The 16,263-nt window shown below is 38.5% G+C and overlaps 1 protein-coding gene across 1 annotated transcript in view; it reads left to right on the top strand.

Annotated features, from left to right (window-relative positions):
* LOC126473829 (vacuolar protein sorting-associated protein 8 homolog) overlaps positions 1-16,263 on the top strand; it is a 201,659-nt gene that overhangs the window by 58,969 nt on the left and 126,427 nt on the right. The window contains exons 7-8 of the mRNA XM_050101150.1: positions 4,429-4,680; positions 5,719-5,853. Coding sequence (XP_049957107.1) covers positions 4,429-4,680; positions 5,719-5,853 — 387 coding nt within the window. The remainder of the gene's footprint in view (positions 1-4,428; positions 4,681-5,718; positions 5,854-16,263) is intronic.

Genomic DNA, 16,263 nt, shown 5'->3' with positions numbered 1-16,263 from the left:
AGAGGTTTTTCAGAACCAGTTTTGCATAAACTTTGGTCATGTTTAATTCGTCATCCAAAATTTGTCTTACTATCTTCTTTACGTGCTCACCATGTATGTGATATCCGGAATGCTCAGATGTTGGTCATTCCACATAGTTTCATTAATCTTCTGAATGTGTGCCTCATTCCCAGAACTCGCAGATCAACTGGAAAGTTCATTATCTTCAACCTCTTTGTGACCGTCTGAAAACAGTTCGTGCCATTCAAAAACTCATGCATGTGACCTAGCATTATCACTAGACACATCCTTTAACATATAAAAACATTCCATTGGTGACCTTTTTAATTTCACGGGGAATTTGGGTTAATGTGCTACTCAATTTTGAAGTTCACCATGCTCATGGCACTACTGCAGAACAATATCCTCTACAGCTAAGGCTCAAAAGCAAACTGAAACAGACCTAAGGATGAAACAAATGGTGACTGCTGCTCTTGAACTTTCAATGTCTGCTGCATTCCAGTACCAACCTCCCAACATGCGGCAGCGCGACAGGAGGTTGTATAGCTGTATGTTGTATATTTATCACACCTTGTGTATGGCTACATTCTGGCTATTAAGACTTTTGTAGCTGCATATTTCACCCCTTCCTGTGCCAAATTTGGATTAGGGTAATGCAGATCATTTTCCCTTCTAGTGTTGCATTCATGAACATCTCTGTCACTACACTATGTGATCAAAAGTATCCAGACACCACCAAAAACATATGTTCTTCATATTAGGTGCATTGTGCTGCCACCTACTGCCAGGTACTCCACAGTAGCGACCTCAGTAGTCATTAGCCATCATGAGAGAGCAGGATGGGGTGCTACACGGAACTCACGGACTTTGAACGTGGTCAGGTGATTGGGTGTCACTTGTGTCATATGTCTGTATGCAAGATTTCCACACTCCTAAGCATCCCTAGGTCCACTGTGCCTGATGTGATAGTGAAGTGGAAATGTGAAGGGACACGTGCAGCACAGAAGCGTACAGGCTGACTTCATCTGTTGACTGACAGAGACTGCCGACAGTCAAAGAGGGTCGTAATGTGTAATATGCAGACATCCATCCAGACCACCACACAGGAATTCCAAACTGCATCAGGATCCACTACAAGTACTATGACAGTTAGGCAGGAGGTGAGAAAACTTAGATTTCATGGTTGAGCAACTGCTCATAAGCCCCACATCACACCGGTAAATGCCGAATGATGCCTCACTTGGTGTAAGAAGCATAAACATTGGATGTTTGAACAGTGGGAAAACGTTGTGTGGAGTGACGGATCACGGTACACAATGTGGCCATCTGATGGCATGGTGTGGATATGGCACTATCACAGCACAGTCCTACATTGATGTTTTAAGCATCTTCCTGCTTCCCACTGTTGAAGAGCCATTCAGGGATGGCAATTGCATGTTTCAACACGATCAAGCACCTCTTAATAATTCATGGCCTGTGGTGGAGTGATTACATGTCAATAACATCCCTGAAATGTCCTGCACAGAATCCTGACTTGAATGCTATAGAACACCTTTGGGATGTTTTGGAACGCCGACTTCATGCCAGGCCTCACCGACCGACATCGATACCTCACCTCAGTGCAGCACTCCATGAAGAATGGGCAGCCATTCCCCAAGAAACCTTCCAGCAACTGACTGAACGTGTGCCTGTGAGAGTGGAAGCTGTCATCAAGGCTAAGGGTGGGCCAACACCATATTGAATTCCAGCATTACCGATGGAGGACGCTACGAACTTGTCATTTTCAGCCAGGTGTCCAGATACTTTCGATCACATAGCGTATCAAACTTGGATAGATAGTTGATAACAAATTTCATAAGTGAATAAATGTAGCATGAGGCTGTGGTTAATATTCCCAGTTCCTTAAACACATACCTCCAAGATCTACATGTGGGAACTTCTGTAAATAATTGGAATCCTTTTCTTGTGTGCAATGAATACTTTTAACCTAAGCAAGGAGTTACCCCCAAAATATTATAACATGAGGCATCAGCTAATGAAAATACGCAAAATACTTTAACTTAAAGACCTCTATATCCCAAAAATTGGCAATTATTCTTACAGCAAAACTAACAGATTTTAGCAAATCTGCTATATGTTTTTCCCAATTTGTTTTCATCAGTATGCATACGTAAGAGCTGTATTTTTCTAACATGTGTATTATTTCTTGTTAGTGTACTACGTTAATAGGAAGTGGAGTATTTGTAACAGGACAAAACTGGATGAACCATGTTTCTGGATGGATGAATCACATACTCACATGCCAATAATGCGTTCTCTTTTAAACTCACTGACTTGATGGTACAGTTCGTGCCTATGACTGTGAGGCATCCTGCATGTCTGCTCCAACCACACTGATCCATTACCTTCAGTTTATAGTGACAATGACAGCTGCAGGCACATTTTACCAGTAAGTGGTGTTGCGTCGTGATATCAATGTTGACTTTGAACCCATGGGGCCAACATGGTTCAAATGCTCATGATTTCTGCAGAATGTATTAATGTACATGTCCTGCGAGTATGAATGTCCCATCTCTAGTTGCTCAAGGTGTTATGTTTTTTCTGAACATGAGTATTGGCACTGGGCAGCAGTATTGACATCTTTGGAGTTGCCTTTTTTCTTTATAGAGGCCTAACAATAGCATATTTCAATCTTCTTGGGAAATCACTGTGAGTTAATGCTGCTTTACATACATGGCGAAGAAAATTACTTATTATAGCCTTACAACATTTTAGTGCCTTGCTGGAGATATTACCCATCCTATATGAACTTTTGATTTTAAAAGTCATGATCCTCTCCCTTATTTCAGTAGAGATGTGAGATTAACTTTTATTTCACTAAATGTCCTCTGTATTGCTTCTTCAGCATACTGCTTTGCTTTTTGTTCTGAATATTTGCATCAGTCTCCTCACTTCCCTTTTTTTTTTTTTAAAAAAGGTAATTACTAAAAATATCTGCTGCACATGAACAGTCTTTTACAATGTTTCCAGTCTGTTTAACAGCAATAGTGTCATTTCCTAAGGCTTCTTTTCCTGTCTCTTTTTTAAGAATATTCCCTGTTGGTTTGATTTTATTATATGATCTGTCAATTTCAGATGAGATGTGCATAATGCTGGATTTTTATAACTTTTTGTAATATGTTACAGTACTGTTTATAATAGGAAAGTATTTCTGGGTTATTATTTGTTCTCAACAAAGATTGTTAGTCTAAGATAAAATGAGAAATCTGAACAGCTAAAGTGTGTGTGTGTGTGTGTGTGTGTGTGTGTGTGTGTGTGTGTGGGCGCGCGCGCGCACGCTAGTCCTGGTGAAACATTAAAATTATCGCGTAACATGGAATCATGTAACCAGTGGATATTGCTTATTACTTAAACAAAAATCTGTGTACTTTTTAGAGAGAAATATCTGTACTTAAAGAAATATTTGTATGTTAATAAAGTAAAATGTGTAAAAGTTTCCTTCTTTTGCAAGTGTCAGTTACACTTACTCGGTATTCTGAAGCAAATAGTGATTTATTGTGGAAATGCCGTTTGATCAAAGTAGTTGTTGATGAAAGCAGCAGACGAGGTAGTTAAGGATGCATTTCTTTCACATAGTGTCTCAAAACAGGTCACTCTCAATAGTTGTAAGAAATAAGGTCAACTTCAGTGAGAACCTAAGACAATTGTTTATCTTTCAGAAAGACTAAATAGTTTTAGACAATCAAAAATCCAGGATGGAATGTAACAATATTATGGAAAGGATAGTTGCTACTCACCATATAGTGACTCAGCATCTCCGCTATTTGGTAAGTAGCAACTATCTTCGTCATAATATTGTTAAATAGTTTTAGACTTACTTTATATATAAAAGTGTTCTTTCATTGTTTTCTGCTGAAAAATGAGCATGTTATATATGTTTCCTTCAAGTGGTACTGGGTGACGTGTTGTAAATTGTGAAGTGTTTTCTCTTCTTTGAGACAATACTAATTCAGAATCTGGCTAAGCCACTTGATTTTGGTTTTGCAAAATTTCTTTAATGCATCCGACGTGAAAGCTATGATGCAGCCAATGCAGAAGGTATGTATTCGTCAATCAGTCATCAAAACTGAGTATTCAGTTTCTTTTGAAGTTGTACTTAGTGATTTGTTGCACCACGAGAATAAAAGGGCAAAGCCACAAATGAAAGCTGTAGCAGACCTTGAACAGTTCTTCTTGTTAATCCTTGTTTCTGTTCTGGAGCTTTAGTGATGATAAAGTATTCGTCTCATTATTACACAAGGTGTCACAACTTTCACACAGTTTTGTAACATTACACTGAATCTTCAGAACTTCTGTCAGTATTTTTCCAGTCAGTGTTCATATAACTTCATTACATATTAACCGTATGCAGTTTATGCTTTTTTACAGGTTTCTGTAGACAATAAAAGCAAAGTACGGTTTGTGGCACTACAGCGCTTGAGTGTCGGTTACCAATTACTGAGTCTGCACTGGCTGAATACACGCACCCTGGCTGTTTTGGACACACTGGAGCAGCTGCATCTCGTGGATGTTCGGTCACATGAGGAGCTAGAGGTTCTGGACCTATCAGCTGTTGGCCTGGTATACGCAACAGCACACTTCAAGGGTCTTGCAACTGGTGGAAATGTCAGCAAAGCATTGGTATGCTATTTTCCAACAACCACAATGTCTGACATTTTGTGTACTCTATAGCTTGAAACTGTTACATTCTCAAACTGTGTATAACAACATCATAAATGTGATAAAATTTACTTGGAAGTTTGGGTGAGAAGAAGTGTTACTTTCAAAAAACAAATCCAGAGCCCCCAGTTTTGTAATAAATACAGTACACTTCATCTCAGGGCAGAAACGCAACTGGAGGAACATTGTTTGAAATGGTCAGGAAATGATGCATTCCACATTCCTATCAATATAAGCCAAATAAGCATATATAATGTTTTTTGGGAAAAATGAAGACTGTAACTGAAAGAGCTAAGTTGTCCTCAACCAGTAGATGGGTTTGAACACCACTGTGCTTTACTGGATGCAGTCTTCATGGAGATGCTATGCTCTTGGCTTCCTCCAATCTTTGACTGACAGCCCTTTTCTTACAGGTTGACATACTGTTTAATGTGCACTCTGAACCACAGTGCAATGTACCATTTTCACATTAACAAATCATTGGCAGAGTGATAAGTGAGAGAAAAATTCTAGGACCAATTTTTGATTGGACCTCCAACATTTTGGTTTGTAAATTGCACTTACCCAGTTAGCAGTGGTTACACATGACTACTAGTCACTGTTGTTTTACCATATATGAACGAGGTTTGGTAACTGTTTCTCCTGATCCAGTACACATTATAACTCATTTCTGCTTTGTTGTTGTCAGTGGAATGTACAAGAAATCCATGAAATGTATACTTCCATACATATATGAAGCTCAAAGGTTCAAAACTACTAATTCCCAGTTTTTGACATGAAACAGAGTAAATACTAGTAACTGATTTCTGGCATAATTTCTGCAAGAAAATGTATGGAGGTACGTGAAACTAAGCCCTTAATGTCAGTTTACGACAAGTAAAGAAGTTCCTACTTATGACAGTACAAAACTGAAATGATTTTTCCCCACAAACATTAGTAGTTCTCGTATATTTCATTTATTGTTCCTGCATTGTTAATTTTAATTTGTTCACTTTCCAGGCCTTAGCAGGGGAACATGCCTGCTATAATTCTGTAGTCAGCTTTGGAAGCCAGCTGCTACTGTTGGGCACTAAAACATTTCATGTGTTGTCAATCAGAACTTGGAATGATCGTCTAGCACACCTTGTGAAACAGGTGAGTTGTCACATTCTGCTCCGTTACTGTAATGAAGGATAGCATCATGCATTATTGCCACTTTTGATAGTTGGCTATAATTGTAATAAGTAAAAGAAAGAGATTAAATTATTGTTGTTCTGTCACCAAACAAATATGACAGATTATAGCATGGTGTTTTACATGTTTATTTCATTGGCATGAAAACGGTACATCTCCTGTACACGTCTTAGGAAGTAAAAAGGATAGTTCCTAAACATTCTATACTTTTTTTCCTTATAACATAGGATGAAAATTAAATGACCTACACCCTTTGTTTTGTTACTCCTGTCATGTGTTGTTATCACCCCCTACACCCCCCACCTCATTCCTTACACACACACACACACACACACACACACACACACGCACACACACAACCGCGCGCGCGCGACCCTGCGACCCTGCTTGCCCATAATTTCCAACACTCATTTTCTTTTTGAAGGGTTCTTTCCTGCTGTCTGTGTTTTCTTATGCTCTTTTACTGAAACATAAGTAACTCTGGAAGACTTGAAATTATTTTGCTTTTGCTATTTATTTTTCAAGTAAGAAAAAAATTGTTTTAAGTCATGTAAGCTGATAGTGTTGCTTGTAATTAAACTGTAAACTGCATCATATATCTCTCTATGAAAGTGTAGAAATGATATAAATTGGCAATGGCCTCTTACTTTGTCTCTTGGTATGTGCCTTATCAGCCCGAGTTTCCATACTGTACTGAGATCAGTAACGGATTAATATCCCAACCTAGAAGATGAGAGTTCTGCTTTGTTTTCTATTTCCATTTTGCTTGTCTGATGAATGGGGTATCCCTTGAAAATATTTGTTCATGAATTTCACATTTTTTGGTTGGGATCCAACAGCAACACAGTGATGGTTGCTTTGAATATAATTACATTCATAGGGAGAGAGTAAATTCAGTAAACAACATTACAATGTTTCATTCGTGCATAACTAACAGTAAGTGGTATGTTTTCCATAACCTATGCTTTCCAACAGTGTGTTTGTAGTAACTAGTGTTACATGCTACATGTAACTATGTTGCTTGAGAAATAAAAGTAGCAGACTCTTAGATGAATATAGTAAGTGTGTGCTTGTGCGTGTGCCTGAGCGTGTACTCTTAGCTCATTACAGGTTTCACCCAAAAGCAAGCAGAGTTTTCATTCTTTTTTGTTGATGGCTCAATGCTTCTAGTATTCGGCAAGAGGTCTTCTTTACTTCAAGATTATTTAGATTCTTATTTAGGCATTTTATTTAGTCTGAGACACTTCCATTTTTGATAAAGTAAGTAATAAATGATGTCATATTTGCCCAACTACAAATTAAGATTTTTTCCCCAACTTCATGTTCGAAAATACGAGGTTGTCTTACATTCACAGATTAAACTACTGCCGGTGAAGTCAATATTTTTACATTACGTAAAAGACTAATATGGGGATTGTCTTATATTTACAGATGAAACTTTGGCAATTGAAGTCACTTGAAGATTGATTCTGAAGAATTTGGGAAGGTTGTGTAGTGTCACAAAATCGCAGACACTAGTGTTCATACTAGGTGTGTAAAAACTAATGAGAATGACAACACTGAAGATGATATGGCAACCTGTGTTTTTCTACATGTGTAGACTTGTGTGTTCATCCCTTTCAGATGCTCAGGCAGAGTTTCAGCTCTATAGAATCATCATGTGACTTTTGGAGAGCAACCATTAGTGAAGTTGTGTGTGTGTGTGTGTGTGTGTGTGTGTGTGTGTGTGTGTGGGTATTTAGAGCAACGTTATGCCATCAAGTTCTGTGTTAAAGTTGGGGAATCCATTGGTATGAACACTGAAATGTTGAAACAGCATATGGAGACCATTCCTTATCAAGAGCTCAAGTTTTTGACTGGCACAAAACATTTTTGGAAAGCTGAGAACATGTTAAAGAGGAACCTTTCTCAGGGAGACTTGAACTTCAAAAACCACTGAAAACGTCGAACATTTGTGTGCTCTTGAGAGATCGGATTCACGTTTAACAATAAGGATGATGGATGAGCTGTTAAACTTACACTTTCACCATATGTCAAATTTTGACCAAAGTTTTGCACATTCAAAAGGTCTATGCCAAAATGGGTCGATAAACCTTATAGCAGAGCAGAAGGACAGTCAAAGAAACGTGTGCATTGATAATCTTGAGAGGAATGATAAAAAGGTTCAGGCGTGTTATCACAGATGGTGAATCCTGGGTTTTTTAGTATGATACTGAGACAAGGAGCCAAAGTGAGGAGTGGCACTTTGAGACATTTTCTTGAGTGAAAAAAGCTCGAATGAGCGAATCAAAGATTAAAACAATGCTGAATTGCGTTTTTGGCAATAGGGTATCATGCATAAATAATCTGTTCTTCCAGGACAACCTTGTCAACAAAGTGTTTTACAAAGATATCCTTGAAAGGCTCAGGAAAAGGGTGAGACCAGACATTGCAGACAACTGGACACTGCGTAATGACACTGGCCCATGTCACACGGCCAATTCCATCATGGAATTTTTGACCTCAAAAGGGCCTTCCTGTTGTTCCACAGCCGCCGCCCCCCCCACCCCCCCCCAGTCACCTGATCTGAGTCCTTGTGACTCTTTCCTTTACCTGAAACTGAAAAATGTCTTAAAAGGACACACGTTTTGGACTCTGGAGAACGTTCAAAAGAATGTGAGTGACATGTTAAAGGCCCTATCACTTGAGACCTTTCGTTGCTGCTACCAGGACTGGGAACAACTTCGCCTGTGTATTGGTGCTGAAGAGAACTACTTTGAAGGGGACGATATTATTCTTTGAAAAAAATAAAAACTGTGATAGATAAAAATCAGTTCCATTACTTTACTCCCTCACCTTGTACTCCTACTTCTGGCGCAGTCACAGGCAGTGCCTAATTGACTGTGTTTTGTTTTTATGAGCAATTATTTAATGTATTTCATTCATTCTTTCTTTCACGAGGATGTTATTTATTTAACAACATTGTGTGAGCCAAGTGAGTACTGCAGGTGACTGGTGTCCATCTGCCACATAACATAAGCTGACAGCTGTTGCTCCTGCCACACATGCCAAAGTTGTTGAGAGGCCAAGCTCCATGACACTGCATCAAGGAGGTCAGAATGTGTTCTGACCTCCTCGTGCCACATAGGTGCTGTTCTTATGTTAATAGTAAATTGTTACTAATTGTTTTACTGGAGTGATTGGAGAAAGTTATCACAAAAGTGATATTATTTGTTAATTAGCTCCAGTGAGCAAAATGTAACATTGATTTTGTTGTTGTGGTCTTCAGTCCTGAGACTGGTTTGATACAGCTCTCCATGCTACTCTATCCTGTGCAAGCTTCTTCATCTCCCAGTACCTATAACAGCCTACATCCTTCTGAATCTGCTTAGTGTATTCATCTATTGGTCTCCCTCTACAATCTTTACCCTCCCAGCTGCCCTCCAATACTAAATTGGTGATCCCTCGATGTCTCGGAACATGTCCTACCAACCGATCCCTTCTTCTAGTCAAGTTGTGCCACAAGCTACTCTTCTCCCCAATTCTATTCAATACCTCCTCATTAGTTATGTGATCTACCCACCTAAGCTTCAGCATTGTTCTGTAGCACCACATTTCGAAAGCTTCTATTCTCTTCTTGTCTAAACTATTTATCGTCCACGTTTCACTTCCATACATGGATACACTCCATACAAATACTTTCAGAAACGACTTCCTGACATTTAAATCTATACTCGATGTTAACAAATTTTTCTTCTTCAGAAACGCTTTTGTTGCCATTGCCAGTCTACATTTTATATCCTCTCTACTTCGACCATCATCAGTTATTTTGCTCCCCAAATAACAAAACTCCTGTGTAACCATATTTTCGTGTTTATCTGTAATTTAACTGACTTATTCTTAATCAATTATTACGTTTATCATGAGTGAAAAGTGCTTGACTTGCCGTAGAATTGTTAGGTCGGGGCTTTGGTGTGATGGGTGCTGTAGTTTTTTCCATGTGGGTGACTGTAGTGGCGTGGGAATAGGGGAAGTAAATGAGACTCATCAGTGGTTTTGTAGGATTTGTAGTAGAGATAGGAAGATACTGGAACAGGAGGGGAAAATTGCTGCCCTTCAGGCTGAGTTAGACAAGGCCAGGGGAGATCTTGACAGGTTAAGGAGGGAGAAGGGTAAAGAGAGGTGGGAAGTGGCAACAGGCAACAGGAGGAACAGGCCTAGAACTTTGTCTGACAGCTTTATGGTGAATGTGGAAAATAGATTTGACCTGTTGCTTCAGTTAGAAGCTGGTGAGCCTCAAGCAGTTACAGGTGTAGACAGGGCACAACAAACTTTCAGCAGCAAATTGAAAAGTAAGAATGTAGGGAAATCAGTAAAGAGAAAGAAAGTGTTGTTGTTAGGTAGTTCCCATGGAAGAGGTGTTGGCCAACTCTTGCAGGATGAACTAGGATCAGAATACCAGGTCACCAATTTTTTTAAACCTAGTGCTGGTCTGGAGCAGGTGACAGAGGATTTAGGATCACTTTGCAAAGATTTCACTAAGGAAGACACCGTGGTTATAGTGGGTGGGGCAGGTAACAGTATTGACAGAGATCCTGGGTACAGCGTAGAGTGTGACCTGGCGAAGATTGCATCAGCATCGAGGCATACCAGTGTTGAGTTTGTATCTGTTCTTGGGCGCCATGACCGACCTCATTTGAACTCTTCTGTCAAGAGAGTTAATTTGGAGCTGGAACGGCTGCTCATGTCGGGTGCGGGGTCACACATTGGTGTGGTTCATGTTGATTCTATCAGTAGGTGGGATTATACTAGGCATGGCCTTCACCTCAACAGGAAGGGGAAGGGCAAATTGGCTGGGGAAATAGCAAGAAAGTTAAAGGGGGGAGGCACTGTCATGAGTGGTAAAATACCAGTGGTTATAGGATTCAGAAAAGACCCTTTTTTAGGGTAGGGAGGACAGAAAGAAAACAAATTTTAAGAGAGGTTAGAACTGAGACAAACCTTCAGTTTGAGAAAGAAATCAAAAAACATAATTCCAGCTTATTACATCAACACAAACAGCCACTGGTTAAGAATTTTCAACTGTCAGCAGATATTTTAACTCCACCCAATTTTAAGTCAGTCAATGTGAAATGTCAGCTATCTTTATTGCATCAAAATATTCGAGGACTGAGAAATAAAATTAATGAATTAACTATCTGCATAGATGAATTAGAGTCTTCAAACCCAGCTGACATAATCTGCCTCTCTGAACATCATGTGACCACTGGTATAGAACTTTTAAGTGTTACAGGGTTTAGGTTAGCATCTCATTTTTGTAGATCAGAAATGGAGAAAGGAGGAGTTGCCACATTCATCAGGAACGGTCATAAATTTAAGAACATAGACATTCATAAATTTTGCCTAGAACAGCATATGGAAGCATGTGCAACAGAATTAGATTTTCACAAAAAATCTTTCATAATATTAAGTGTATATCGAGCACCTGCAGGTAACTTTAATCTGTTTGTAAACCACCTTGAAGCTGTACTGGCCCATTTAACAACCAAAAACAAAGAAATAGTGGTTGCTGGTGATTTCAATGTAGATTTCCTTAAAGACTCTCCCAATAAGAACCTATTTGAGTTAGTAACACTATCATTCAACTTAATTCCCACAGTAAAGTTCCCCACTAGGATAACCACTTGCTCACAAACAGCCATTGATAATATCTTTATAGAAAAGTCAAATGAACAAAATTATATTACAAAACCAATAGTCAATGGCCTCTCAGACCATGACATGCAGTTCCTTCTGTTAAATGTTAATACTGAACAGGATATAAAATCTGTTAAATCTGAGCTCAAGAGGGTAATCAGTAAGCCAAAAATTGATTATTTTAGGACACTCCTCAGAGAAATTCACTGGACTGATGTTTACAGTGCTCATGGCATGAATGAAAAATATAACATTTTTGCTAATAAAGTGCTTACCTTATTTGAACACTGCTTTCCCCCAAAACTTACCAAGGTTAGAGCAAAGTCTACAAAGAAGCCATGGATTACTCGAGGAATAGGGGTATCTTGTAAAACAAAAAGAAAACTGTATCTGTCAATCCGAAACATTTCCAATGTTGATGCTATAGCACATTATAAGAAATACTGCAAAATATTAAAGACTGTAATACGGATGTCAAAGCAAATACATTACAAGGAAAAGATAGTCATATCAGATAACAAAATAAAGACAATATGGGATATAGTGAAGGAGGAGACCGGTAGAACCAGACATGAAGAGGAACAAATAGCATTAAGAGTAAATGATGCATTGGTGACAGATGTGTATAGTGTTGCAGAACTTTTTAACAAACATTTTATAACTGTTACTGAAAAGATGGGGTTGTCAGGTTCAGTAGATGCTGCTATGGATTACCTTAGACCAGACATTTCAAGTAACTTCCATAATATGAATTTGACCCTCACTACCCCAACAGAAATAACGTCCATCATAAAATCTTTAAAATCAAAAACATCTAGTGGGTATGATGAAATATCAACAAAGTTAATTAAAGAATGTGATTCTGAGCTAAGGAACATATTAAGCTATCTGTGTAACCAGTCGTTTATCAGTGGAATATTTCCCGAATGGCTGAAATATGCTGAAGTTAAGCCACTGTTTAAGAAGGGAGATAAAGAAATAGCATCAAATTTCCGTCCAATTTCACTGTTGCCAGCATTCTCAAAAATTTTTGAAAAAGTAATGTACAGTCGTCTTTATAACCATCTTATCTCAAATAACATACTGTCAAAGTCACAGTTTGGATTTCTAAAAGGTTCTGATATTGAGAAGGCTATCTACACTTACAGTGAAAATGTACTTAATTCATTAGACAAAAAATTGCAGGCAACTGGTATATTTTGTGATCTGTCAAAGGCATTTGACTGTGTAAATCACAATATCCTTTTAAGTAAACTAGAATATTATAGTGTAACAGGAAATGCTGCAAAATGGTTCAAATCTTATATCTCTGGCAGGAAACAAAGGGTGTTATTAGGAAAGAGACATGTATCAAGCTATCAGGCATCATCCAACTGGGAACTAATTACATGTGGGGTCCCACAAGGTTCCATTTTGGGGCCCTTACTTTTTCTTGTGTATATCAATGACCTGTCATCAGTAACATTACCAGATGCCAAGTTTGTTTTGTTTGCTGATGATACAAACATTGCAATAAATAGCAAATCAAGTGTAGTCTTAGAAAGATCAGCCAATAAAATATTTGTGGACATTAATCACTGGTTCCTAGCCAATTCTTTGTCACTAAACTTTGAAAAAACACACTACATGCAGTTCAGAACTTGTAAGGGGTGTCCCAAGAGTATATGTCTAACATATGATGACAAGAAGATAGAAGAAGTGGACGGTGTTAAATTCTTGGGATTACAGCTTGATAATAAATTCAACTGGGAGGAGCACACCACAGAACTGCTGAAGCGTCTTAACAAATCTCTGTTTGCAATGCGAATTTTGTCAGACATAGGGGATATAAAAATGAAAAAGCTGGCATACTATGCTTACTTTCATTCCATAATGTCATATGGGATTATTTTCTGGGGTAATTCATCAAGCCAAGCTAAAGTTTTCCGGGCACAAAAACGTGCAGTAAGAATTATATGTGGTGTGAACTCAAGAACATCCTGCAGAAGCCTGTTTAGGGAACTAGGGATACTAACTACAGCTTCCCAATATATTTATTCCTTAATGAAATTTGTCATTAAAAATATATCACTTTTTCAAACCAACAGCTCAATTCATGGAATCAATACTAGAAATAAGAATAATCTTCACAAGGATTTAAAGTCACTTAGTCTTGTACAAAAAGGTGTGCATTATTCAGGAACACACATTTTCAATAACTTGCCAGCAGCCATAAAAAGCTTAACAACCAATGAAATTCAGTTTAAGAGAAGCCTAAAGGATTTATTGGTGGCCAACTCCTTCTACTCCATTGATGAATTTCTTAGGAAAACCAACTGATTTGTATATAAGTACAACATAACTTCTGCACAATTTCAGTGCAGTAATGTGTTCACTGAAAATTTGTGTGTGTGTGTGTGTGTGTGTGTGTGTGTGTGTGTGTGTGTGTGTGCGTGTGCTTGTGTGTGTGTAAGTGTGTAAGTATAATCTAACTTCTGCACCATTTCAGTGCAGTAATGTGTTCATTGTAAATAAGTATTACAGTAGTTGTATTACATGTTTCTTACCTTATAAATAAATAAAAAACTTTTTTATTTTAAATTCAGTGCAATAGTATTTGTAAAATGACTCTTAGTGTTCATTAAAAAATGACGATCATTCCACTTGGGACCTGTGGAATGGTACATTAGCTTATTTGTTTTAGTTGTAAATATTTGTCATGTATTGTTGTTTTTCTGACATGTTCCACATCCTGGAGGACCTCCTCACTACAGATCAATTGGAATGAAAGTAAATCTAATCTAATCTAATCTAATCTACTTTAAGTGTCTCATTTTCTAATCTAATTCCCTCAGCATCACCCGACTTAATTCGACTACATTCTATTATCCTCATTTTGCTTTTGTTGATGATCATCTTATACCCTCCTTTCAAGACACTGTCCATTCCGTTCAACTGCTCTTCCAAGTCCTTTTCTGTCTCTGACAGAATTACAATGTCATCAGCGAACCTCGAAGTCTTTATTTCTTCTCCATGCATTTTAATTCCAATTCCGAACTTTTCTTTTGTTTCCTTTATTGCTTGCTCAATATTGAATAACATCGGGGATAGGCTACAATCCTGTCTCACTCCCTTTCCAACCACTGCTTCCCTTTCATACCCCTCGACTCTTATTACTGCCATCTGCTTTCTGTACAAATTGTAAATAGCCTTTCACTCCCTGTATTTTACCCCTACCACCTTCAGAATTTGAAAGAGAGTATTCCAATCAACATTATAACCCTGTATTCACCTGACCAAAAGTCTTGTTGCTCCTGCCACCGAACTTCACTAATTCCCACTATATCTAACTTTAACCTATCCATTTCCCTTTTTAACCCTTTTAGTGCCAAATACGATCTGATCGTGATCCAGATTTTCGGCGGAAAATGCCAGTAACTATCTGATCGTGATGCCTTCCTCATTCGCTAGGAAATAGTAACAACTTTGCCTTCAAGCACGGAAAAAATGAATCTGGATCACGATCAGATCGTATTTGGCACTAAAAGGGGTAAATTTTCTAACCTACCTGCCCAATTAAGGGATCTGACATTCCACGCTCCGATCCGTAGAACGCCAGTTTTCTTTCTCCTGATAACGACGTCCTCCTGAGTAGTCCCCTCCCAGAGATCCGAATGGGGGACTATTTTACCTCCGGAATATTTTACCCAAGAGGACGCCATCATCATTTAACCATACAGTAAAGCTGCATGCCCTCGGGAAAAATTACGGCTGTAGTTTCCCCTTGCTTTCAGCCGTTCGCAGCACCACAACAGCAAGGCTATTTTGGTTAGTGTTACAAGGCCAGATCAGTCAATCATCCAGACTGTTGCCCCTGCAACTACTGAAAAGGCTGCTGCCCCTCTTCAGGAACCACACGTTTGTCTAGCCTCTCAACAGATACCCCTTCGTTGTGGTTGCACCTACGGTACGGCTATCTGTATCAATGAGGCACGCAAGCCTCCCCACCAACGCCGAAGTCCGTGTTGATTTTACCAAACTATATTATACTTAACAAAGGAAAAAACTTGACTATTTCCATAGTAGCAACGAAAAAGGGACTGCAAGAAAATGTTTTTCGTAGTTAGCTGCCTTTTCATTTGTAGTTGGGGTGGAAATGGCTTTAAAATTGGGCAGATCCTCAATAGTTGAATACATTTTTGGAGAAGATGGTAAAAGTCTGTATAGAGGCCAGTGGAACACATACGTTTGTTGTACACCGATATTAACAATGCGTATGTTGATGGAATAGCGGAAATGAAAGGTAGTGTGTCAGCTGCTGGTTCTATGCAGCCAGTGAGAGAGCATCAAGGAGACAACATGTTGGGTATCAGGAAATGAAGGAAAATATTGTTATATTCTCATTAATTTTTAAGACAGGTGCTCTATATCAATGAACCAGTTCGTAATTTTAATTAGTGAAAATATGTTAAAAATAAAGTTTTCTCAAAGGACCTCTTTAAAAAAGGAGTATTCTTATGCTTGTAGAAATACAGTATATTACATATGAATTCTCATGACAGACTATACCAGCTATTCCTCTTTGTAAGGAAGCTGAGCTTAGTAGAAGCATGTTGCCCACTGCCTTTTTCCTGCTGACTATGATAGTTTTTAAAATCCTAGTGGGCAATTTTTTTGTAAATGTACTCTCGGTGTCTTCAGTGTATATCATAACCT

This window comes from Schistocerca serialis, chromosome 4, assembly GCF_023864345.2.
Source record: "Schistocerca serialis cubense isolate TAMUIC-IGC-003099 chromosome 4, iqSchSeri2.2, whole genome shotgun sequence".
Lineage (NCBI taxonomy): Eukaryota > Metazoa > Arthropoda > Insecta > Orthoptera > Acrididae > Schistocerca > Schistocerca serialis.
This window is presented reverse-complemented; position numbering and strand designations above follow the sequence as displayed.